At 42.0% G+C, this 27,116-nt stretch overlaps 1 protein-coding gene across 1 annotated transcript in view; it reads left to right on the forward strand.

The window, feature by feature from the left end:
* The first annotated feature begins 423 nt into the window (after positions 1-423).
* The window catches only part of nalcn (sodium leak channel, non-selective), a 59,814-nt gene continuing 33,121 nt past the window's right edge, over positions 424-27,116 (forward strand). Inside the window, exons 1-12 of the mRNA XM_076165687.1 lie at positions 424-465; positions 1,097-1,237; positions 1,476-1,658; positions 3,830-3,913; positions 4,027-4,166; positions 4,288-4,416; positions 8,491-8,642; positions 10,447-10,589; positions 10,891-10,995; positions 13,901-13,987; positions 25,112-25,243; positions 26,686-26,853. Of these exons, the coding sequence (XP_076021802.1) occupies positions 424-465; positions 1,097-1,237; positions 1,476-1,658; positions 3,830-3,913; positions 4,027-4,166; positions 4,288-4,416; positions 8,491-8,642; positions 10,447-10,589; positions 10,891-10,995; positions 13,901-13,987; positions 25,112-25,243; positions 26,686-26,853 (1,506 nt within the window). The remainder of the gene's footprint in view (positions 466-1,096; positions 1,238-1,475; positions 1,659-3,829; positions 3,914-4,026; positions 4,167-4,287; positions 4,417-8,490; positions 8,643-10,446; positions 10,590-10,890; positions 10,996-13,900; positions 13,988-25,111; positions 25,244-26,685; positions 26,854-27,116) is intronic.

A 27,116-nucleotide genomic window follows, 5' to 3' on the forward strand; every position in this document is an offset into this window, starting at 1 on the left:
CTCTGTACTTGTGAATGTTCTCTATCCCCTCTTTGCTGCCCTTGCGACTGCTGCAGACCGTTGGCTGCTGCCGCAGGACCGCCGAGGCCCATAGAACTTCCTTCTCCCTTTTGCATCTCTAGTTTCTATCTCTCTCCCCTTTCTCTGGTTGGTCTCTCCACCCCTCTGTGACCTGGGGATGAACGCACCAATGAGGAGCCTCACAGTGAGTCCCCCTGGTCCTCCTCTATGCCATCTTCTTCCACAACACCTCAGTCACCCACTCACAGAGCGTGTCTCATATATGCCTTTGATGTCAGACGTGGTGGGCATTCCTGTCTCTATGAGCGTATTGTAGATGTTGGTAGTGTACTGTACACCATATATGCCATGATGTTGACTAACTGTTGTGTGTTATTTACAGGGTATGCCTGATCGCATGTTATGTGCAGTGCTGGAGCAATTTCAGCTTTACTTTTCCCTTTGGTATGTGCGCTTTGTCTCCATTGAGAGTGTCATTTCTTCTTGTGTTCTTATGTTCAAACGGCCTCTATTCTTTTCTTTTTCTCTCTGGAATGCATACACGCTCACACACAGCAAACACACACACTCAAACACACACATCTACACACTGTTCACTAGGTTGTGCAGCGTAGTCTACTGCCGCCTTGGTGTTTAATATGGTGAAGATCATAGTAGATCTTTCCAAATGGTGAGTTACCGAAGCTGTTCCAATGTGATTACACTTGTCCTGTGTTCCATGTGTGCTACGTTGTGTATCACGGTGGCCATTCAACAGCACAACACATGCTTGATTTACAAAGCTTGTACCCTTGTTCTGGCAATTCAAGTCTGGGTAGTTAATTTTTCAGAATCAAACAACACATTATTTGTGTGGGTGTATGTACAAATTAGATCCTTGCACTTCTTTTAAAAGCCATTTCTTAATAACATAGCCACAGTATACCAAAAACTAGTATCTATATTTAGAATGACATCCTAATCCATAGAATTTACAGTTACGCTGCAGATGCTCAGACTTGGATGCAGCCAGAGTTTTCTGCGTTCCTCTTTAGTTTTGGTCAGTCTGTGTGGTCTGCATCCCTCTCTCTGTCAGATCCACTCTCTGTATAGCACTGCGAGTCCCAGCATGCTGAAGAGGAAACAGAGCTCGCGGGTCGAGGCCCAGCCCATGACCGACTTTGGGCCGGATGAGACCCTCGCAGACAGCGCTGACATCTTCTGGATCAATAAACCAGTGAGTGCAATCACATCTATTTGCACAATCTAGGCCTGCAGTTATCCTCTATGATTGAGAATCAGGGTTGTTTGTTGTGCTGAAGGTTTGTTTGGTATATTTTTTTGTTGAAGCAAGCATTTGTCATGACAGATGGGACATTTTGGAAATGCTGAAGGTTTGTGTTCGAAAACGACAGTTTTGTCCCAGACAGTTCCTTTCCTTGGGTTGATTGCGCCTTTTTGTCCTCCTCCCTCAGTGGGTTCACTCCCTGCTGCGAGCCTGCGCCATCATCAGTGTCATCTCCGTGTGCATGAACACCCCCAAGACGTTTGAGCATTACCCTCCTCTACAGTATGTCACTTTCGCGCTGGACACACTGCTCATGTTTCTCTACACCGCCGAGATGATCGCCAAGATGCACATCCGAGGAATCATCAAGGTGGGCGGCGTTTCTGACAGACCTCAAGTCCTCATGAATAAATCATTTCCATCTGCATCGCCCAATAGTTTTGTCTCACACACTTTCACGCAGACTTAATTCTGATCTATTACTGTGACTTGGCCTTGTGTGGTGCTGATCAGGCTTATGCCTCTGAAGTATGATTGATATGTCTGTGACTGAGAGGAAGCACTCTCATAGAACTTCATACATTGCCAGTACCCATCTATGTACATAATGTTGATTCTTTGGTGAAGAAGTTTATTTTCAGTTTGGTGCCATCATTCCTGATTGCTGTGGCTCAGTCAGCATCACTAGTGTTCTTGTTTTGGGTCATGACTTGTGACATGTTTGGTATTCACAGGTGTTTCTGCTCTGTGATCCAACACATTTGTTGTATTGCCATCAGTTGCTAACCTGCTGCTTTCTTGCTTTTTGTTATATCACGCCTCAATATTATCCATGCTGAGTCATTTTTATCATAGAAAAGATTACAGGTATTATCATTAAATGATATGATATAGCACAGCACTTATCTGAACTATAAAATAACTTTTTTGCATGGGCTATCACAGTGACCAATTTTGCGGATTGTGAATTTTGTCCCTAGAGTATGCATTGCATTTACGCCTACCGTTCCAGCCACACATGAACAGCTTGCATTAGCATGAGGAGATTGCATGTTAATGCATGGTGTAAATGGGGCCATAACACTCAGGTTGTGGCCTCACCCCAGGATTTAATCACGCCATAAACACAGACTTGATGCAGGGACTGAGGTGTAAATTCAGATGGAGTGTTGCTGACATCACATGTGGACAGGCAGTATTCTCTAGAAGTGTCCAGAAACAGCTGGCAGATGAAAAGTCCTTAATTACGGTTATAAAAAAGTGTAGACAGCTTAATTGGCGAATCAAGGACACCAAGCAGATGCAGACAGCGAGGCGGAGGTCACAGAACAAGAGCTGCAGCTGAACAGACCCAAAATGGAAGCACTTCTGCCCCCTCAACATTCATCTTAGTTATCGCAAGATGATAAACATCTTATGATTTGTCTTAAAAAAAATGGGACGATATGTTTCCCTTTGCTTATATGGACACTAAGTGATTTTCAATCTAGTCAAGTTTAATGAATTGGAATAGATGCTGTAGGTTGGATGTAATGTTTGAGAACTGAATTCTGAACTACTTTATCCAGAACTATCCAGAGTGGTTACTGTGTGGGTCCTTCACTGAGTCCCTTGCTTGCAATTCCACAACACTTACAGCACCGCAATACTTATTAGAATATGAGCAAGTGACACAAGCATGTTTTTATATTACTACTTTGAGTATTTCTGAGATCTTTGCAACTAAATGTCCCAAAGTCTCTCTGGAACATAGACAGATGGAAGGACTCGTATCTACTGTACTTCGCAATTCTTCAATGTTCATCAAAAGTCTTGAACCCTCACTGTTGCTTTTCCACAATGTATGAAGCTCCTAAAAAGGCTTCATCAGCTGTAGTCCTGATACCAAAATGTGTCCTGGCTCCTTGTGAATGAAGCACATTTTAGATATTAGAACTGGATGCTTCAAAGTTTTAAAGTTTGCCAGAGTCTATCTACTGGCTGACTTTTGGGAGTCGGATTTATTTGTGTGTTTCTCACATCTCCAGAAGACAAATATTGCTTATTGCTCTCTTCACTAATTGCAAGCCTTTGTGCTGTCCATGTTAGCGAGCAGTCAAATGTGTCCTTATCTTTAAAATTTGAGAACGCCCCCTCCCTCCCGTCTGCAGCCTTTCATCATGTGGACTTCTTACAGACTCCCTAAGTGGTAATTAAGTGAGCCCATTTTTGTTGGCCCCATGACATTTTACTTTGTTCACACTTGAGTGGTTTAATCGTTATTTGTGGAGTTTATCAGCTTGCAAATGGCGCTGTTGGAGAATTATAGGCAGTCTCAACATGTGCAGAGTAATTTTACGATGTTGTTTTTATTTGTTTTTTTTTTTATTGCCATATAAATTTCAGACAAAATGTTCCTCAGACAGACTTTGGGCAAGGGATGATATAGCCTCATGACATAAACACTTTTCATTAGAGGCTTTAAGCTTTTTGTCTCTCTACATGGTTGTATTGAAAAGGCCAACGCGAAAACTAAGCACCCTCTTTTGCGTCACTTTACAGGGGGATAACTCTTATGTGAAAGATCGCTGGTGTATGTTTGATGGCTTCATGGTGTTCTTCATCTGGGTGTCCCTGGTGCTGCAGGTATATATTGCATCATTATCAAAGTTTCTCTCTTGTTCCTTGGCTGCTGCTGATGAAAGGTGAAAAGAAAGTTCAGTATTTACTAAGTAATCATCCGCCTCTCTTTGTCTTAGGTGTTTGAAATAGCAGAGCTTGTGGATCAGATGTCTCCGTGGGGAATGTTAAGAATCCCCCGAGCTCTCATTATGATCCGCGCCTTCAGGATCTACTTCCGCTTTGAGCTTCCTCGCTCCCGAATCACCAATATTCTTAAGTATGATGCTTCCACCTCCCAGCGTTTGTTTTTAGAAAATATCACTGCTAAAAATATGGACATGTTTTATTGTCCTCATTAAAATGTATAATATCTGACAATCCACTTCCTGTCTTTGCAGGCGATCAGGGGAACAGATCTGGAGTGTATCCATCTTCTTGCTATTTTTTCTCCTCCTCTATGGAATTCTGGGTGTTCAAATGTTTGGAACGTTCAACCATCACTGCGTTACTAATGACACACAGAAAGGGTAAGTGTTCTGCAAATTTCCCATCGCTCTCTCCTCTTCACACCTGATTACTTGATCAGGTATTAGTCAAGATCTAGTGAATATAACTGGCTGTACATTCAGATTTTGTCTCCCCCCCACATACTTCACAATAATGATGACTCTAAACTGATGGTATGATAACATTGTTCTCTACAAAGCATATCTTACGTGAATATATGGCCTCTGGCTCAGTGGTCAGACACCGGGACCTTATTCCCATGGCAGTATGGTTACACTACTGTACACATTTACCCATGCGTGGGTATCGCAAGCATGTGTGAGAGGAGAAACGGGAGTAACAATCAGTTAGAATCTGTTAGCACAATGGCTCAATGGTACATGGAAGCAGTAGTACCGCTGTTGTGTAGAGTTCCTCAGAATGGAGGGGCAGAATTACTGATTAGTTAATCAAATGTGATCCGATTCGCAGTGATGAAAGCTCTGACGAGCAACATCCGTACATGCTGTGTGAGCAGTGCTACGCTGATGCACACTGGCATTTGTGACAACTGCCGAGCCATATTTACATTGGAGAATCTTTAACAATTGTTACCCTTTGTATATCTTTGTAGTTCACTGCCCTTTTTTCTTTTGTGTAAAAGGGGCAGTGTATATTTATATATATGTGTATATATATATATATATATATATATATACATATATATATATATATATACACACACGTATATCGGTCAAATTGGATAGTTTATTGTGGAATTGCATAGTGCATTGTGGCTCCCAAACAAACAGTACTCTCTACCTCAGTAACTCTGAGAACATTAGCTTCAGAATGAATCAGCCCTCCCAGCCCATGGAGAGGCAGGAGAGACGTCTTTGTGTGGTGTATTTATTGGTGTGGCAGGTAGGAGTGCACAGCCAGGCTTAGACACACATAACAATATATTGTGAGACACGAGGAGAGAGTGGCTGGGCCAGTATTTGTGGGTGCATTCTGCATTGACTGCTGCAGCTTCTTGACTAGCATTTTATTGGAATATCGTAGGCGTAGAGGAGATCAGTACAGCGATGACATGCTGGGGCTGCTCATCAGGTTTTAGTCTACTGGAAATGTCTGAGTTCTTTTTCAGGGATTGCTCAATCTTGAGACACAGGACCTGTCATGAATTGAAAGTAAATGGCACAATTCTGTGTGGTGACACAGGTGAGACTAATCACAGAGTTGGTCATGCCCGTAGACGCAGGTGCTAAGCACGACTGAGGCACTGTCAGGGCATGTCAGGAGGTTAGTTCCCATTTCACTGCTGAGGGACGCTTACTCTGACTGGCCTACCTCTTAATGATGGTCTATCAGGGCTGCGTGTGGCATTTTGTTGACATAATCATGTTATAGGAGAGTGTGGAGTAATTGGGTTTGCCCAGTAAGCCAATAAAGCCCCATTACAGCGCAAAGCTTATAAAACGATAGTTATGCATAGTAAATCCAGTTTTATGATCATAGTCGGAGCTCTTTCGATTAATCACCTTGCTGCCCAAGAAGTTGCTGAATATTATTTCAGCAGTGCGCTTGATCTGGAATGCCTGTGGGAGCATCTGCAGGTGGCAGACACACCATTTCCCTCAGTAAAGTCACTGGGGATTTGCGCCGGAGAAAATTAGAAACTTTTTGATTCCTCCAATCTGCCAGGCACACCTGCTTTCTGAAGCTTATTATTTATGCTTTATATCACTGATTATAATCCTGGGGATATTACAAAAGCATACAGAATCCCTGTTGAGAACCCCTCCTTTTTTCCTAAAGTGAAAGTTTGTGCCATTGTTCTTGTGATTAATCACACTGAGATTATAAAGACAAAGACACAAACACATAAACACAAACTCCTCTCTCGGTGACGACAGGGTTTTCATCACACTTTCCAGAGTTGGCATTTGGAAAGGCTAGGTTAGGGTGAGGAACAATAACATTGCCAAAGCTGATTCTGAATATCTGAGACTGTCGCTGGAAATTTCATCATGTTGAACCATCTACATAACTACCAAGCCATCAACTGATCCACTAATCATTTGTCTGTCCATGAAATATATACATTATTAGCTTTTTGTCGTCAATAATTAATGTTTATTTCACTATGCTGTCCTTGACTCGCCCTTGAAAGTATACTTAAAGGTAAATGTTTATGTTGTTGTTGATTGGAGGAAATGTGGGATTGATGCAGTGTGACATTATGTGCACATGTTGTTTATCATTCAGTTGTGGGTGATTATAATGTCATCTGGGGGACAGGGAACCTTGTGAGGACAAAAGACAAGGGGGGAGCAGCCATCACTGTTAAAGCCTGAGGCTGCAGGGAGAGCGAAAACACTAATTACAATAATTAACATTTCCTACATTGTCCAGCCTTTGTGTTAAAGCTTATTTCTACTCAACAACCTGCCCTCAATCCGTCTAACTCCCCTCACTGATGAGCGTCTTGGCACCCCAAGGGACCGCATATCTTGACCCTCACTGGCAGAAACGATAGCAGAGGACATTCTCACATTTCTAGCTCTGACATCCCTTTTTAACATCATTCCTAAGGTGTTGTGGCAGCTGTGCAACAGTTTGTTTACTGTGTTACTTTTCCTAAACCCCCTACATATGTATGCATCTAATGACATATTTCAGAAATACTGTATGTCACACAAGGGATTATATGTCTAATCTATATCTGTCATATGCCCTTGGCACAAAGTCAACGCTCCATAGCCTTTTGCACACAAGAAATACAAATGGGGAAATGGGGAATAAAATATCAGCGGACCTTTTCTAGTGTGGATATTGGATGAAAAGGGGTTTGGATTTGTGAAGATAGGATCAGGTCAGTTAACCTCACCACTATTCAACCCCTAAGTTACAAAATTAGACATCTGCCTTTTGTAAAAATGCAACACCAGCAAACGTGCTGCCTCAGCGTCATTGCAGCAATAATAAAGTTTGTTGAATGAAGAACTGGGTATGTAAGCCATTCACGTAGACCTCAGCGTCTAATCTTCCTGATATTATGCAAAGCATCAATATGATTGAGAGGCAGATGCAGTGTGATCAGTAAAGGTTAGCCGCTTCATCGCTTCTAGGCGAAAGAAGAAGCTATGAGTAGCTGAGCTGCACGCTTACTTGATGTATTGTAGGGCTGCCCGAGTTGACTCAGTCTATGACAGGTTACGATGATGCCATTCCTTCATCCTATGATCCAGATTCTGAGATCTGTAATGAGATTGTGGAATCTTCAGAAAGCTAAAATGCAGCATAGTTATGGTTTGAGAAGCAACCTGTGAGATAACTTATTGAGATACAAAATAAGTCCCAGTGGAACTCCAAAGGATTAGACATCTTGTTTTCAGGTGGGATTTTAAAAATTTAGTAAAATGTGCAGCATGTTCCTATGTTTTTGTCATGTCAGTGAGTTAACTAGAGGTGGTTATTGGTGGAAAAGTTGTGTTTCGGATCTCATATTTCCTCTTCTGCACTGCTTTACAGATCAAACTAATTTAGGTCTGAAATTCAGAAGACTAATTAGGATTGATGACTCATCCTGAAGATATTTGTTTTTGCATTTGACAGGCTAAATTATTAATATCACTTGTGGCTCCATGCATTCCCCCTTTGTTATCATCAAAGGTGATTCCTTTGATAAGGCACAGTGGTATTGTCTATTATCCATCTGAGTATAATTAACTATCAGGATTCACCACCATGCCTCTGATTGGCCTTTGTGATACTGCAATAAATTATCCATTCCCATCCCGAACCTTTAATAAACAGTTTGGATGAATGTCTGGGCATCCAATTGAAAGGCATTAATTTTCATTAGATCATTAAAGACGTCAAGCACCTCCTCCAAGTCACAAAGGTATGGAAAGAGGGACCAGGGTAAAAGTGTACATGGGTGCCTTTACTCAATGGGTCTGGCACTCTCTTTACATTTAAAGCATACATTCAGACATGTTGTTACAACAGCTATCTTAAACAGTAAGCATTTAAAATCTTTATCTGGTATTCCACTTTTCTAGTTGTAAACTTATTGTGTAAATGCTTTTTTTCTCCTCTTTTTGAAGGGGTGTGACATGGAACAGCTTGGCCATCCCAGACACCCATTGTTCACCTGATGGAGAGGGCTACCAGTGTCCTCTTGGCTTCAAATGTGTGGATCTAGAAGACCTAGGCCTCAGCAGACAGGAGCTTGGCTACAGTGGCTTCAATGAGCTCGGTACATCAATACATTTACACATCAACATATTATTATCTGTACAGCACCAAACTATATCGTGAAGTGTAATACAGCAACACCACAAGCTGCATCCTCCAAAGTAACAAAGTACAACAATATACATTTCCCAGATAGTATTCATGTACACACAGTATATACTGTATACTATAGTCTATGTTGTCAGAGTTTCTAGAGTTTGACTGATACTGGATTTTTAAGGCTGATACTGAAATCAATAAGTCACAGTAAGTAAGAAAGATCAGATAATTATGTACTGGAACATAATCATCGATTGAACACGCATAATATTAAACCACATTCTTTGCCAATAGCCTCAAAGTTAAGTCAAGTATAGTATGAAGACATGGTATTCGAAAAGAATAACTTTTGAAATGTGAAATTTGCATAATCATGGGATATTAAATAATTAACAGAAGTAAACAGAACTAAATAAAGAAACAATGAGCCTGAAATGTACTTACAGTAGGTTACACTTATTATTACATATCTGCCAAAACACATGGCACTACAACACGACTGCAATAAGCACATGTCAGCTGATATCTGCTTGCCAATTATCAGTCAGGCTACAGCATCCACTTTGCTCAGACATACAATAGTAGATGCCACATGCATGGATATACAGTATACTAACTGAAAACAGATTTTGATTACCATTTGTAAGACTGTCTTATTAAAAAATGTGGATATAATTCTGCATCAGACTGACGCATGAAGTGTAAAAACTGTGCAGCATCCTGCGTTCTTATCAGCTAAATGGAGACTGAATCCAGTATCGGCGCACAATGCAGTGCCCCTAATCTCTAAATTGCCATGAAGGAGAGTGAGAGCTTAGCTGTGCTTCACTGTACACACTACCAAAATTGAGACTTAGACATTATGAACTAGAGCATGGCATATACATTGCATATTTTGCTTACATTTATTAGCTTATTGGTAAACATCAAAAATATCTATGAAGCACAATAGTACATGATAGACAAAGGTTCCATTATATAGTAATCACATTTTCCCTCGCGTCCATCTTAAATTGTATAGCCGTGAATGTTCTCATGGAGCTTTTTGTTCTGCAGCTTTACACACAGCTGTCTGGGAATGATGGGTAGTTTGTTCGGTGATATTTATATCCTCTATATTGACAGGGAACACACAGAGAGTTGTATTTGTCAGTGTGTTTGACATATAAGAGAAGAAACTAGGTTGTGCTAGATTTTTGTGCTTAAGGTCTTTATCATGGGAGCTCCTTCACGTGGTGTCAAATCCTTTTCTCTCCTTGTTTTCCCCAGTATGAATGTGACCTATTTCCAAGGTTCCATAATCATTGTAGTACGGTATAGATAAGTGCTGACTATAAAAACCTCATATAAACATCCAAAGCTTAAAACCCTCTGATTTATCCAGTGTCTATTCCCACTTTATCAAGCAGTTGAAATGTAGTCAACAAATGTAACACTGCCAATATTTCACATTTGCAACTCAGCTGCATTCAAAGACAATATATATTATATATAATGTGGTTACTCACAATCGTACACTCCCATCTCAGGTACACCTACCTATTATGTACTGCATGTAGCGTATATAGAAGGAACAAATAGGTCACAAAATTGCCTGTGAGTGACCAGATAGTTGGTGCTCTTTTTCACTATGTAAGCAGTAATATTCTGCAGTCATAATAGATCAAAGTAATGCTTAATGCTGAATATGCTAAATAGTTGATACAGAAATGTTTTGGTTCAACATCAATTACAACATCAACCTGACTCTGTCTCTCTCCGTTTAGGTACCAGTATCTTTACGGTGTACGAGGCTGCGTCCCAGGAGGGCTGGGTGTTCCTCATGTACAGAGCCATCGACAGTTTCCCTCGCTGGCGCTCCTACTTCTACTTTATAACGCTCATCTTCTTCCTGGCGTGGCTTGTCAAGGTTCGAGCCAAACCATCTTGACTGCAACACAACCCTAATATATTCCGCCCCCGTGGCACGACAGCGGGAGTTTGTCGGGGAAGGTTTAGGTTTCTAAATTAACTGACGTCTCCTAATCTTCCACCTAGTGAGATACGATTTCTCCTCTCATTATCAGAACACTTCTCTCTGCTGGGTAAAGACAAAGATTGTCAGATCAAGGCTAAGAAGACTGATCCCCACATGGCCATTTTCTCTTATTTGCCCTGATTCTGTTCCCTTCCTGCCTGAGTCTCATTCTGCCTCTCGTTTCCTCTCACAGAATGTCTTCATTGCTGTCATCATCGAGACGTTTGCTGAGATCAGAGTGCAGTTTCAGCAGATGTGGGGGTCAAGGAGCAGCACCACCTCTACCGCTACAACACAGGTATGACTACTTTACATGCACACACACACGCAAACACAAAGAGAGACTGTGTTAGAGATCTAGACAAATTATACTGAATACTTCACCCAAAGGAACAAGAAGGATTCCAACGAACAGCATGTCAACCATCTGTTTTGTATATGGTACTATAACAGTAAATTGTGTTGCATTCATTAGTTTTTTTTCAAGGCACCTGTGATTTCCTCCTTTCCTCCTGTCTTTGCAAATAAAATGAAAAGGGCTTCTCAATTTTGGGAGACAGGCAGACAAATGAATAAACAACCATAAGATCCGGGTCGTGCTCGACTGAGAGCTGGCATGTATGGATTTGTGTTCAAGAAGAAGAGGCCTGTATTGTCATTGTCAAACATACAAAGGAATTTGTTTCAGTGACTCGGAGGGAATGTACCGGTACTCTTCTTGACCTGGTTGAAGTCACTGAGGTAACAGGCTAAGCACAATTTCCCAGATGCTCCTCTTCCTCACCATTTCTGCTATCTCTTCCTCGGGGATTCCAAGGCATATTCAGTATAATCCATTTAGCATATTCTGGGTCTGTGCCGTGGGGTCTTGTCAGTTGAGAGTGCTTGAAATACATCCCACGTGCCTGAACCACCTGAGCAATGGAGTCCTTCTTATGTTTCTCTCTTCCTGAGGGTGTGTTCTGACGCCGTAAGGAGGAAACTCACTTGGGCATTGGCTACATGATGTCAATCTTTCTGTCACTACTGAGGGCCCCTGACCGTTGAGGGTTCAAATGTCGATCATGCGGTCTATGTTGAGAGCTTTGCCTTCAGGGTTAACTCTCTGTTAACCAATCTGCCTGCCAATCTCCCACTCTATCCTACTCTCACTCATGAACAAGAACCCAATGTGCTCGAACTCATTCACCGAGGGCAACAGCTCATTCCCCACCTGGAGGAGACAATGCACCATTTTCTAGCACACTACCATGATCTTAGATATGGAGGTGCTGACCCTCATTTCAGCTTGATCACAGTCCCTACTGACCACCACGGTGCATGCTGGAGGTCATAGCCTGATGACGCCAACAAGACAACATCATCTACAATAATCAGAGGTGCAAACTGGTCAACAAACTGGACTGGTTACTAACTGCACACGTAAAGTTCTTTCACCTCAGGTCTCAGGGTTTGGCCATTCATCAGCCCTGCGTTTGGGTATGACGAGAAGGGTTACAGTCCTCTTCCAGTGAATGACGATCGCATTTCCCAGAGATTTTATGGCCTCCTCCACATACAGACTACTCTGGGCTGATGGAGAGGGTGGAGAAGTGGGTTTGACGCAGAGGAAATCAAGGGAGAGAATGTCTTATGTAAAATATTTGATTTATGAATACATTAGAACAAGAACCATAATGAAGCAGAGTTGATTGTTTAAGAGCTGAAATGCATTATGGTTGCTGGGAAATTCATCAGTATCAAACAAGTATTATGGAAAGATGGCACCTCTTTACATCTCTTAAGGAAGTTGTATTCTGTTGAAATTTGGAACACTTGCATTTTCTCTGCACTTATAAAAACTATAAAATTGGATATGATGTTTTTTCCCTCTCTTTGTTGACAGTAGCACGTGTCGAAAAGTCACGACTCAAAACCTCCAGGCATTAAGCGGAAAGGTCTGAGCTATATGACCTTGAAAACAATTAGTCTTTCTTTTCCATATCAAATTTAATTTTAATCACATTGTCATACCCCAGTCTTTATCGTAGAGGAAGGGCGAGGACAAATTAACTTTGGAGTTACACTTATCTGTCAATCGGTTAGTAAAACAATGTGGTAGCTTCTTTATTCTCCCAGGAGAGCAGGGATGAGACGAGATAGTCCTGGGGGACACAGCTCATGACTCGGTCATTGTTCATTCACTCCACTCTACTATCTGCAGATTAGTACAGAAATTATGCACAAAATCCTACCAGTGTTGATAAAATGAAAAAGTATAAATCACAGTCTCATGCAGCTAGCATCTACTTCTTCTTGTCTTTCCTCTTCCCCTTCTGAGGGTTCACTGGCCCTGTGTAGCCCTGCAGAGCCACACAAAAGCCATTGTTTGTTTATGGTAAAGCAACTCAACTGGCAAAGTCGAAATTAATACAGTGAAAACAGAACAGAAAGGCATAACCTGGACACTGGACCAACCATACATATGTTAATATGAAGAAAATGTTTTCAGGGCAAAAGCGTTACATAGTGGGGGAGTGCCAAAGCAACGAATCAAGCTAAAAAGGGTCTGCATGATTAACAAAGCTGTGTGACATTTCTGTTTTCCGTCTCTTGAAATACATTATCGTCAACCGTTCAGCTCAGTGATTGTGGAAAAGGTTGAGCAGCTGCATCTGCCAACAGAGTCTTCAACACCTGCAAGTAAATGTAAAGAAAAATGTCAAGTAGTTAAAATAAATAAGATAAAATCATCACTTTTTGTCAAATTTCTTTTTCACAGACTTTCTCTTCTTTCTCCTCCAATCTCAAGTGTCCTGGCATTAGCATTTTAATTTGACACGTAGAGAAACTACCAGACACAGTTTACACTGTGTTTCTCAGTGTTTCTGCCCATTTTTTTCAAGTAAAGTACGTTTGGAAGCCGTTGATTTTAATATTTATATTTTAGCTTAAAGGGAGGATTGGAGCATGCCCAAGATAACACATAAGAGTATAACATCAGGTATGTTAGAAAATCTTGCCTGAGGTATGATTATTTTTAATTTCTACTGTTAGATCTGTCTGCATTTTCAATTTAGCTACTCTGATCTCATATTTTTGTGGACATGGGTCTAAATGATGCCTTCGGGTTTTTGTATGGCCACAGATGTTGCATGAAGATGTAGCTGGAGGCTGTGTGTGTGTGTGTGTGTCGCCTCTCATCTACTGTCCTTGTGCCACAGATGTTCCATGAAGATGCTGCTGGGGGGTGGCAGCTTGTAGCAGTGGATGTCAACAAACCACATGGCCGCGCGCCTGCATGCCTCCAGGTAAACACATCAGAAATAATATGCTGCTGCTATGAAGTGTGGTCCACACTGACATACACACACTCACACACAAGCAGAATTCAAAACAGCTGACCTCTCTCTCTCGTTAATCTATTACCTGTTCTATTTTAATCTTAATGTTCCCCATTAGTAGCAAATCAGTAAACCTCATCCATTTAACAAGTGCAACAAATGCACAAATTGTCACCTTGTTGCTTTTGCATTTTTCCTTTCCTCAACTGTCATATCACGTGACCAAATGATGTGATTTCAAAAGAGGGACAGTCTCTGTTTGGCGTGTAGGGCTGCACTAATGGTGCTGCTCTAGTGACGGATGAGTTTTAAATGACGTCTACATGATGGACTGCACTATTGCTGCGTGGTCGGCGTGATCCAAATGATTGGCTTTTAAAGATAAGCGGAAAGTAGCAAGTGTTGCTCGGAGCTGCACGGCAGTTGATAGCTCTCTAGTGTAAAAGGCCAGGCTCTCACTGCAAGGGGCTGCCAATAGAGTCCACAGCCAGGAGAGGGAGAATAGCTGTCGGCAAACACTCATGGTGAAACTCCTTCCAGAGTTAAGCATGAAGGAGGCACATGAGCATGGCGGGAGTTTACAAGCACGCACACTCACACAAAGGGAGCGTGAAAGAGAGCACAAGTAAAAATAGATGGAGTAAAATGAAAACAGACAAGAGGTTCGAGGGTGGAGAATAAAAAAAAAAAACCATGAAATATGCAGTGTTCTCAATAAAGCAGCATGTCCCCCAGAGCCTCATCATCAGTCGCAGGAAAGACTCAGAAGGAGGCATAACCAGAGGGATAAACACCACTGACTTCTCCCTGAGCCCGGTGCTCCATTAGAAGGAACACCTCAAGAGTTCATCTACCTCATCTGCTCTTCCCAGAATTGCAGTTGAGTTTGTTTTTGTTTTATTCAAATCAGTAACTTAGGAATATGCGGAAGTGATTAGAAATAAGAATCGACAAACATGCTTTTGATGTTTTGCATCTTATCTTATATCTAAATGACGTCTCACCACACATTGTATTTAATCACATTAAGATCAGATCCCTTATGCTCTGGTATTGTAACTGTGTCTTCCTCTTATATGTGCTGCTATTGATTGTTCTGTGCACATTGTTTTGTTTGAGTGGTGCTGCTCTGAATTTTACTGGCAGCCATTTGAGGTTTTGATATTGAGATTTACCCACATGGATTTGTGTTTAATCCCAAGGAATTTTCCCCTAGGCTATTAGCAATTGATGAGAAAATGTGTTAAACTTACAATTTCAGTTTCCCCATATCCCTTTACTCCTTATGTAGTACAATATCCCTATATTGGCTTAAACTACGTCTTTCTTTGGCAACCTAGAGGACCACTACTGACAGCAAGGAAGGGTTAACAGAGCAGACAGAAATAGGCATTAGCAATGCAGCCACTGCAGGACAGACTTTCTGTGAAACAGTGTTTTAGTGGGTCAGAGTGCAAAACCACTCACACCTCCATCACAGTGACCCTTTCAGCTCGGGGCAATGGCCTAGCAAGTGTGATTGAAGGCTACTGTCAAAGAGAGGCTGACAGATGAAGAGCACCCAGAGAGGAAGAGGAAAATAGAAAAGAAAATTCATATTCTCTTTCTTTCTCGATAGATAAATAGCAGCAACAGAGGAGTATTTATCATATTGGACAGTTTGGTTTGTCCAATGGTAAAGGACATATTTCTAGCTATACCAGTGATACAAAGTTGGTCTATAACATAGATTTAATCCCATCCCATTTAATTCATGTTTTTCTTCCACATACATCAATTATGTTGAGGCCATTGATCAAATGCTCCATCATATCTTATTGATCTTGCTTTCGACCAAATTAATATCCCTTTAAAAAGCTTCAAAGTGTTGTATTGATTATATGACATCACCAGAGGGCATTAGTGCAGTCACTCAATAACATGAAGGAGATCTTCATTTTAAGTCCTCATCTTTACTAGTCATCTGTTCTAAAGTGCTGCCTTAAACCTGTGGCGGTGGACATTTTGTTTTGTTTCTGCATCACTGTGAACATCTTTGACTCCCAGCTCTGATTCTGACAGCTGATGTGTCAGAGGACTGATTGAATCCATTGTGGTGACTTTTTTTCCATATTTATACAAGTCACATAGCTTTGAAGTTCATCTGAATTGTAAGCACTTGAGACACAGTCCACACTTTGCAACTTCAATCATTTATATGTCCAATTTTCCAGAAATATCATTTTTGGCATCCTTTCACAGTATAATCCTATCTGTCTAGTTCATCACAGAGCAGAAATACAGTCAACAAAATGAAATAAACCCAACACAAGAACTGTCCAAATGTGATCCCTGAGGCTTTGCATCAAAGGAGTGTAAACAAACCCATCATATCAGAAAGTAAGTAAGTCAGAAAGTCAGAAAGTAACTGTTTATACAGTATCTTCTTAGAATGCCAAGCTTGGCAGTGGGTGAAAAAGTGTGTGTGTGGGTTTGTGTGTGTGTGCCTCTGTAATCTGACCTGTCAACTGCGGAGAAAATGCAGTGCTTTAGTGAATAGTGTTGATGGTTCATGATTTTGTTACATTTCCCAACCCTCTTGATAGAACTTATGCTGCGTTTCCCTCCAGCAATGGTCAGTCACAGTGTTAAGTACTTCTCTGTAACTCCCACCACCTGGCTGTTTGTGCAAAGTACACTTCACCTCAAGCGGCTCTTCAAATTAAACCATCCATTTCCTGTGCTACCAAGGTCACTGTGATTGGCAACTGGTGTATTGCAGAGCAGGGTGCATTGTGTGTGTGTGTGTGTGTGTGTGTGTGTGTGTGTGTGTGTGTGTGTGTGTGTGTGTGTGTGTGTGTGTGTGTGTGTGTGTGTGTGTGTGTGTGTGTGTGTGTGTGTGTGTGTGTGTGTGTGTGTGTGTGTGTGTGTGTGTGTGTGTGTGTGTGTGTATCTAGCTGTGTGTCTGCGTGGTGGATAAAAGACTAGGCTACTTTTTTGTGTTATTTATTGGATGTAACAAAGATTATGGGAAAGCACATTTAGAATACTACAGGGATAGCATTTTGATCTATAATGAATATCCCATTCTATAACCCCCTAAAGCTTTGCCACGCTGTTATTTCATTGCCTTTCCACCCATAACAGTAAGGAGGCGTGCTGCGAGCGAAGCAGACAGGTAGAGTGGAGACAAACATGCAGCGGAGATCCAGCCTGCAGGGCCATCTGTGAGTGCAGGGGAAGTGAAGTGTGAGTTTCTGTTCTGCTCTGCCTGGCTCCAGAGTAATTGGCCATCAAATGATTAAAATGTTTCAGGGCTGGCAGGTGGGCGCTATCTGCAGACAGGCAGCCTGTGTGTCTTCCTGTTTGTCTGCTGCTAGCTCACACGTACCTGTTTGTTTGACTGTCTTTGAAACCACCTGTCCGTCCCCGGCCGTACCTCCGTGTCTATGCGTCAGCCCGTCAATCTGTCTGTTGACCTGTCTATCCGCGTGTGTGTGTGTCTTGTCAGTGTCCATGTTATGTCAGGGGGGGTCTGTCTGTGTCCAGTGGGCTGCAGCATTTGGAGATAACACATAATTGATTAACCACCTGCTCTTCTTGGAGACAGAGAGGAAATGGCAGATCTCCTCCTGAGGTGCTGCAAACAAAAATAGCCCTCATAATTCTTTCCTCTGTCACACAGTGAGGTTATTTGTCATAGTTTTTTTTATTAATGCTTCAGTGATAATACTCAGCATGGTCCTAGTTTTTTATTGTTAGTTACATCTATCGTCCTGTTATTGCTGAGGTGTTCTTGAACAGTCTGTCACTGGCGAGTGTGTGCGAGTGTGGCCAGTGCTGTGACAGCGTAGCACAAGTTACCAAACACTAGATTTTTTTAGATTTTTTTGATCTGAAAATCAAGGTCTTGGAAAGGAAAATGAAAATGACCTTCAATTACCTTTGACCAACCCCAAGTCTTTGTTGTTCACGTTCCATGGAATTCCATATCTAAAGCTTCCTACATATGAGGATGCAAGCAATAAGCTGATCAAAATAAACAAGTTCCAGTCCACCTGCATATACGTAAGAGGCATATTTTCTATTTCCTGTCACCTTTGCAAAAAAATTCACGTCTGCTCACCTGCAAGAGAGGGAGAGAGGGATCGTCCTCCCGTCTGTCCCGTCCGTCTCCCTCTCTGTTTATCTGCTCCGGTGCTGTTCTGTTCAAATTAATTGCGTTCACCATGAAATTTAGCTGCCGTGCAGTAAATGTATTTGTGATTGGGACCTGAGTGTGTTCAGCCATCCTGAGCGTGTTAACTTGAGGGGGAAAGGAGAGATACCTGTTTACCAGCATGTCCCATGTATATCTCCAGTGCACAGCAGCCCTGTATGAATGGCTCTGCCTATATGAGCGACTCCGGGGCACACGGTTCAATTCCCGGGCGAAGCAGGTCCTTTTTTTTTGTGGAGTTTGCATGTTCTCCCCTGTGTTTGTGTGGGTTTCCTCTGGGTGTTCTGGTTTTCTCCCACCATCCTGTCAGTGTCCTTGACCAAAAGCACTGGGTTAGAATCGAAGGTGGTCCCTGTGTGTATGTGACATTCAAAAAAGAAAAGAATATTGCCAAAGCATAAATCTATCTTGTGTGCAGTAAGGAATGTTGCACAGTAGCGGATCATTTTGATGTACTGCACACTTGTCACCTTGAAATGCATCTGTTTGACATTCTCTTAACACTTTTAGAGACTTGGGGCCAGATTTACCAAGGGCCTTGCAGGGCTTTTACAAATGTTCATCGGACAAATACTGTTTGTTCACATTTACTGACGCAGAAGGGGTTTGCACTAGTATAGGGAAATTCAAGAAAAGTGGCGTCCACAAAATGTGCGTGGGCATTCTGATGTTAGGCAGCACAAAATGGGGATAGAGAATGGAAGTTAATGCAAATGGCTTGCGACAGCTGATTTATTATGGCTAGTCACCATCACGGCAAAGGTAATTCTGTCTATGATTTACCGTCTTTGAAAAGCAGCTGTTACCTGCTTTGGGGCCCTAGAATGTAGACATGGCAGCTGTCGTCATTCTCAGGGGGAGACTTCGTCAGCCTTTAGTATTGCTTTCCTGACTGACGCAAGAAGCGTCTTAAATAGCTGCAATGCATTCAATTGAACTTTTGTGACTGTGCACATTTACATGATCAATCTTAGCAAATACGTCACCCAACTGAAAACATGTGGCGATGACATTTGTGGCCTGGATGGTAATTCTTCTCTTGCTTAAATCTGGTCCTCGGGGTTGAAAATAAGATTGATTGTGTTCTTGAAACAAACAATTCTTTAGTCTGATGGAAAATCTTCACTTAATCAAAAACGTTGCATGTTATAAAACTTGTTGTCTTTGTATGCCTAGTTGTACATAGAGGTATTTTTCTGATGGAATAGAACAAAGCAACTGCCCCACAAATTAGCCTGGAATTCTTCAGAGGTGAAGCTATAATTTTAGGGAGACATTTTGCAGATTGGTTACAAATGATTTGCACACCATACATCTGTACAACACACCCTCTAGGTGCCATTAATACATTTGTGATTTATGCTGTTACACTGTAGTCATACTTTTGTTTGGTCTTTGCCAGTTGACATTTTAAATTGCTTTAGCACTTTAATATGAGTTTTGCTTTCTGCTCTGGTGGTAGAAATATAGACCAGTGGAGGTTAATGAAGCCTCCTGTTTCTTTCCCCACAGGCCTGGTCTACTAATTAGCCTCTCGTGCTGCATACCATAATTACACTCCAAAATGGAGCTTCAGTTCTGAAAAGAAATGGGGGATAACGCTATACAGGTGTATCCAGCTAGTTCAAAAGAGAAACTAAATTAAGTTTTGTGCTATAATGCTCCTTAAGACTTCGAGGTACACATAGATCATCCCTAAACAAAACTCAAAGAACTAGTCTAGACCTAGCAGTGGTACAATAATCCAGAAGGAACATGTGATTAATTTACTGCTTCTTTAGCCATGAGCAGATGTTGCTGCCCACTGCATCCCCCAGCTCTTTGCCTTGGTAGCTAAGTACAGAGTGATGGATAACCCAGCAGCTCACAGGGGGTTACTGATGTCCAATTGAAAGAAAACCTTTTTGACCTCTCCCATCCCAAGCCAGAGGCTATTGATTCGCTAGAACCCTCTTCTTCCTCTGCCACCAATTCCTGCCCCCTGGTTTTCCCCAGTGACACCTCTCTTATCATTTTGCAAACACACACGCACATACACACAATGTGTCAAGGTTAAGGTCAATTTGTCTCAGTGTGGAAGGAGGAAAAGGAGGACACACAGGAAGGGGAAATTGGCTGCAGAGGAAATGTGGGACGGGAGGAAAGAAATCATATTGATATATATGGAGACAATAGAACGGAGTAAATATTGGGGGATAGAAAATGAATATGTGAAAGGAAATAGAAGTATGATGAAAGAAACTCACAGGAGAGAGGAAAGGCGACATGTCCAAGCCTGTGAGATCAGCGGTGTCTCAGAGAGCAGGTCAGAATGTGCAAACACAGAGACAATACAGCTGAACCAGGCTTTATATCATCCAGGCTTTAATCCAGCCAGATGCTCAGATGGTGATGCTGCAATGAAATAAACCCAAATAAATCTAAAGTCCTTGAGAAGAGGCGGACTGGCAACAGAGGCAGAGTGGGCAGAGCGCTGCGACGAGCAAAGGGCTCAGACTGGCACACCATCATGTTTTCTTAAGAGCTGTTTCACGGCCAGGGGCATGAGTCAGCCCGCTCCACTCAGGACCTTAATAAGCCGTGGGACTCCCATTTTGCCAGATCACCAAACCAGCCAGATATTACACCCCTGCTTCTTCTGCTTAGAGCCTCGGATGTTACTTTGTGTTGATTGCGAAGAACTACACAGAACCACACTGCAAGACAGACAGGGATTTGATTAAAAAATTGTTCATTAACGTAGCGACACTTCATCATTTGTTTATTCATTGACAACAAAGGAGTGATTCAAGTGAAGCCACTCAAGTCTCCTCTTAATCTCAGTAAACAAGATGGAGAAACTGCAGCATAAGTTTGTGCCAGAACATGGGCCCAGTCTGTTGGTGACAATTCCTGTGTGAATACTGTCACTTGGCTACATCCTGCCAGCTTTGTTCACATGTGCTGCACTCGTTCCATGTACCAGTGGAAAGAGCGTTTGTCCTCCTTGGCAATCCGGGAGAGCAGATGGAGCATGAGGATACAATCATTGGTCTGTCAGTCTGCTTCTCTGTCTTGGGTTTGTTACAGTTGAAGTCACTGGAAAAGCTCCAGGTATGATGCAAAGCCTCATCCCTCAGATCATCCGTTTGCTTATTGACAGACGATCATGGCAGAGCACATTTTATGTTTGAAATCAACTTACCCAGTTTCCATGACATCACAGGTCCAGGATGGGTAGATTCAGTGACTGATATTTCATGATATATTCCCAAAAACTCTACAACTATGTACACATTAAGCATTAAAGTACACATGGAAGAATGGCCATTTGGTGGTCACCTCTGGAGATTTGAGAATATAATGGTTATTTATGCGCTACGGGTTTGCTGGGCTTGTGTTGATTGCGAAAAAAGACAGCAAGCAAGCAGACGAGGCATGCAACTGCTCTTCTTTGTATTTAATGGTGCCACCTGCTGTTTTGGAGCGGGCAGTGTGGAAACAGCAGGCAAGCAAAACGTCAATTAATGGAAACACTGTCAATTCACATTTGACTTCTCTTTTGACTTTGCTTGTATTTTGCTCAGAACTGACTAAGGAAACCCAACTGCTGAGACAGTTGGGGCATTTCCACCACACACACACACATCTTACTTTCTAGTCAAAATTCCGTATCCCAAGGGACTGTGCTGTTTCTCTCATTTAGAGTCTCTTGCAGTGAAAGAACCTGTGTGTGCCGCTTTGTGTCTAGATGTGAATCCATGGTGTCATACCAATTACTGCGGTGTCTCTTGGAGATGTTTTGACTATGGTTGTCGTAGTCTTATTTCATTTCTCACCAATGCTTCTTGTTATTTCCCAAAAAGTTGTAAAGTAAAGTTAAGTAAAACTAGAATTTCTCCAATTATCATTACCAGTGACATTATCGAGGGTTTTTCTTTCTAAAACTATTTGATTAAGATAAAAACAGTTCAATTACAGTCCAATGTACTTTATTAACTTAAAACATAACAATCATTACGTAAGAAGAATTACATACGAAGAAATACTCGACTTTGACTGAATTCCACCATCCCGAAATTCAATTTTGAAAATGAAAAAGTTTCTCCTTCCTGTGGAGAGAAAGGGGCTGCTTAATTGTTCATTTGTGAGTTTGTTGCAGAATGAGTTCCTGGCTGATTCATAATTGAAAATGCTGATTCACTGCAGGTTAGCGAGACAGTTTGTGCCTGGTCCTGTTCAAATTGCAATTTCATCCTACTGAGTATGTGCTTCGCTATTTAAATTGACTGTAAACAATGGGAATGATAAAGATCACATCATAGTAATTACACAGAATGCTAGAGGGCATTGTGTGTTCATTTCTTTTTATTGTCATGTTATTTGAGTTTCATTTCCACTGCAGAGAAACACACTCATAATGCACTCTCTCCCCAAACACCAGTTTTAATGCCACTTGAAATGCATATACATAATTTCTTTCATTTTTACTGCAAGCAAATACAGACTGGGTACACGCTGTATTTCACAAAATGAACAGTGTCATATATTAGAAATTAAGCCACCTCTGCATTTCCTCCACTAAAAAGACAGGATGATGCCAGTGTCCCCTGGCCAAATGCCAAAGCCGACACTTACTGTGTAGCCTCTGCGTCATAGTGTGTGTCTGTGCCCATCCAGCGAGCACCTGGTGTTTCAAAGACCCAGCCAGAGGCAACACTAATAAGAAGCATCCATCAAACAAGTGGGAACGGATTTCAGAGACACACACAAGCTAAGAAACATCAAATGGCAGGGGAGAGTGTTGCACAATTTATGCTGTCAAATTGATTCTGACATCCTGAGCCCCAGGATGGCAGTGTTATCATCGCGATTCATTTTCGTTAAGGGGAAAAGTGCGATAATGATTAAAAAGGTTATATTTTGACAGAGCTGGATGAGAAGTCTCTATCTCCAAATGACAGAGGTCACAATGTTCCTCCGTTCTTTGATTTGGGAAGCAGCGTGACTCCCAAAAGCTGACAGAGTATACAGACAAAGTCAGGACCTACAAAAAAAAATCAACTGTTCATACACAGAAGCTTGCACTTTCAGTTCTCTTCCAGTCTGTCTCTATCTCTATTTCCCTCCCTGGCTTTTTTACACACACACACACACACACATACACACACACACACACACGCGCACACGCACACGCACACACACAAACGCACACATGCACACAACCCACATCTCTGTTCAGCCAAAACACCCATGGGGGAGAGCGTCTGGTAGCTGGAAATGTCAAACTGCTTTGTCACATCCAATCTCAGTCAGGGAGCCTAACCACAATGCATGTGTGTGTGTGTGTGTGTGTGTGTGAGTGTGTGAGAGTGTGTGTGTGAGAGTGTGTGTGTATGAGTGTGTTTGTGTGAATGTGTCTGTGTGTGCACAAGAGCACCTGACCCTAAGGCTAGCTTTGGTCTATATCAGTGGAGCCTCAAAGAAATGGCAGACAACCTTTCCTCTTTCTCCATCCTGGAAGAAATTCTCTCTCTCTCTCTCTCTCTCTTTCTCTTTCTTTCTTTCTCTATCTCTATGTCTCCCTCTGTCTCTCTCTCTCTCTCTCTCTCTCTCTCTCTCTCTCTCCCCCCTGTACCTACGTTCAGTCAAACACTTTCCTCTACTAATTTCTTTTTCTTTGTCGCGCTTGTGTTTGGCTCAACACCAAGACGATCAGGCTCTCTAGACTTTAAAAGAGTTTGTACTGCGAGCATGTGTGGGAGGGTGTGTAGCAGTGATCCCATCTCCAAGGGAGAGTTTGATCTTTCCTGTAATGTTGAAAACACTCTTCGTCTGTCTTATAGTCTCCCTCTCATTTCTCCATGTCTTTTATTTACCCTAACCATCCCTCTCGTTTCCACTCTCGCTTGATCGTCTTTTTTTTAGGGTGACTGATGCTTCCCACTTGCAAGCTGTTCAATCTGCTTTGACATGTTCAAGGCTTTGATCACATCTGTCATAGTTGTATGCATAGATAGCATTTGTTTCTCCAGCTTTTCCTCTCGCATTCTTTTAAATCGCAATTGTCTCCGTCATGTTGCGCTGTTGTTGGTAGAATTTCAATGCTACAGGAAATAACACACAATCTCGCCCCTTTCTTTTTTTCTTCCCTGCTGTCTGAATGCACTCTGATTCTGCTGTCTGCCTGTATGTTTCTCCCACCAACCCATGAAAGGCTCCTGATTGCTTTCCATTTCCTTACAGTTTAACTGCTGGCCCTGTCTGACTGTTGCCACAACCAATGAGAAAGAACATATCCCTGTCCCGTCTTTCACCACATAGAAGTGCACGTTCTGCCTCACTGACTGCTTTCTAAAAAGTGTTTTTTTGCTGAAATGGACACCTGTTAATGTTGACAGTGTGATATCGGCCATCTTTTTGTAGATTTGCCTAACATGCGTCTGGACACACTGTATATTTGCCAGAACAAACAGGCTGTCCTCCTTAATCAGACGAGGCTATTGCAAATCTTCAAACGTAATATAATTCCTCTTTAGAATTAGATTTACAGTCGGTGTCCCTCCGCTGACATCTTTGCGTCCCCTGATGAAAATGCTTGATGTCTCACCTGTGCAGATGGGAAAAGGAGATCTGAGCTCGGAAATCGAATTTCCTTGCTCCTAGTCAAAGAAATTCAGTTTAGCTCAGTGTTACATTATTCCCGTCTGTCTGAGTTAGCACCTCCAATCAGAACGGAGACGGCGTGTGTGTGCTGTGTTATCACTCTATCATCAGGCTCGCATCAACACCTGAATGTGATTCGTTGAATGTGGGACTGATGAAAATGATGGTTGATTTGCAACAAGCTCGTCTTTCCTCCCTCCACATTGGTTGCAATTTACATTGATTGTAATTGAAGTCTGTTTCCACAGCAACTGATGCGGTCGTCTGTGTTCCACATGTTCATCTTGAGCATGGTCGCTGTGGACGTCATCGTTGCTGCTAGCAACTATTACAAAGGCGAGAACCACCGGCGGCACTATGATGAGTTTTACCTGGCAGAGGTGAGATGATTTCATCTGGTTTTTTTTCCTCTTATAATTCTAAACTTGTACTTGATGCACCCAGATTTCTCTAGAATAAGCCGTTTGATCAATGCTCTGTGTGTTCATATGTGTTATAAGATTCAAATGCAAACATTTCTGTCAGCATCTGAAACTGAAAAGACACATTTTTATAAGATTTTGCACTTTGTGTTGGACATATTTTGGATTGCAAAACATGCGGTTGATGCCAATAATAAATGCACCCAATAAGTCCGGGTGATGCCTGAAGCAGCTGGGTAATTAGAACAGAACAGGCTTGTTGGAAGGATGCCTTCAAGCTACGGTACCTTCACTCAGTGTGCACAGTGGTGTTGCAGTAAGGGAGTATACAAGTAGATCAATGTGGTTTTTGCACATAGTACAACAGTTTCTTATGTCCTATCAAGGCACACATGGCTTTATACATATTTAATCTTGCATCATTTTCATGTATTTTGACACTGTCCTTTCCATTATAATGTTCAAACAGTGTTCATCAGTGTGGACAGAGTAGATAATTCATACTTCTGTCCTCTTTGTGTAGTGCTGTTGGCGTGACACATTCCATTTGCCAACATTTCATTTCATTTTGACAGCTTTAGAACATTTGTCTTTTCTTTGAATGATTTATATGGCAGATTCAGAGGGTCACGCACACGTTTAACACTGCGTGTGTCAGGCAGGTATTTGGATGTCATCAGTATGCAGCTGGTAGAGGTGGTAGAGCACTGAAAAACAATGAGAAGTGTGCCCATCTCCCTCTAGCCTGCTGTGTCTCCCTCTCCCTCACAGCTGAACAGAGGAGATAAGAGAAACACGGCGCACTATATCACCCCCTCCATCCATATCATACAGCCATCGATCCCTAGATTTGTTCCAATCTGTGTGAAGGCTGTGGAGGGAAACTCGGAACTGCAGGCACTGGATTTAGAGTAAAAAATAGCGAAATGCCAGTTATGTTGGTGAAGTTCCAATTTCATTCCCCTCTTACAGCTCTTCCCTGTTCTGATCAATCCTTCTACTGTAATAGAGCATAGTGCACCCATATGCCCTCAGTACATTTCATTCCACTTACCTATCACTATCCTAATTACCCTGTTTGTCTTTTCATAATAAAAAAATGTCAATTGGAACCCAATTGAAGGAGAAATGACTGCAGTGTCGTGTCTAACTTGATTTGTTCGCCTTGCTTGCTGCAGAAATTGGCTGTAAGCTGGCTCACTTCCTGGAATGTGCCTTGTAGCAATGACTATCAGCTGGCAATTACCTGAAAAATGGGCAGCTGCTAGCTCAAGCCATTGTCAAAAACGTCATCAACCTTAATTGCGCAGGAATATTCTTTCTACTAACATTTAAGCAAATGAACTATAGCTCTATCCCAATAGAATAGAATGAACTGATGTGTCTTTGTTCTTTCCTAGGTTGCCTTTACTGTATTATTTGATCTGGAAGCTCTTTTGAAGATCTGGTGTCTGGGCTTCACCGGCTACATCAGCTCCTCATTGCACAAGTTTGAGTCTCTGCTGGTTGTGGGCACCACCTTACACATCTACCCTGACCTCTACCACTCCCAGTTCACCTATTTTCAGGTATGGCTACACAAATGTGCCCGGACAGGGAACACAGTTTAATGCACTTGCACACATGGAGGTTTGCAAATACATACATACATAAATACATTTTATATCATAAATAGGGAAAATCTGATGTAATTTTGCAGTAAAAAGCAGGAGCTGTGAATCATTTGGTGACATTTCTCCATGCTGACTCCTGTGACCATGAATTAATGAGTACAAATCAATCACTCTACTGTGCTAAAAGAGAGGTAGAGTTCCGCCTGCTTCACACCAGC

Source organism: Genypterus blacodes, unplaced genomic scaffold, assembly GCF_046128005.1.
Source record: "Genypterus blacodes isolate CSIRO-AG114 ecotype Tasmania unplaced genomic scaffold, CSIRO-AGI_Gbla_v1 ptg000148l_1, whole genome shotgun sequence".
NCBI lineage: Eukaryota > Metazoa > Chordata > Actinopteri > Ophidiiformes > Ophidiidae > Genypterus > Genypterus blacodes.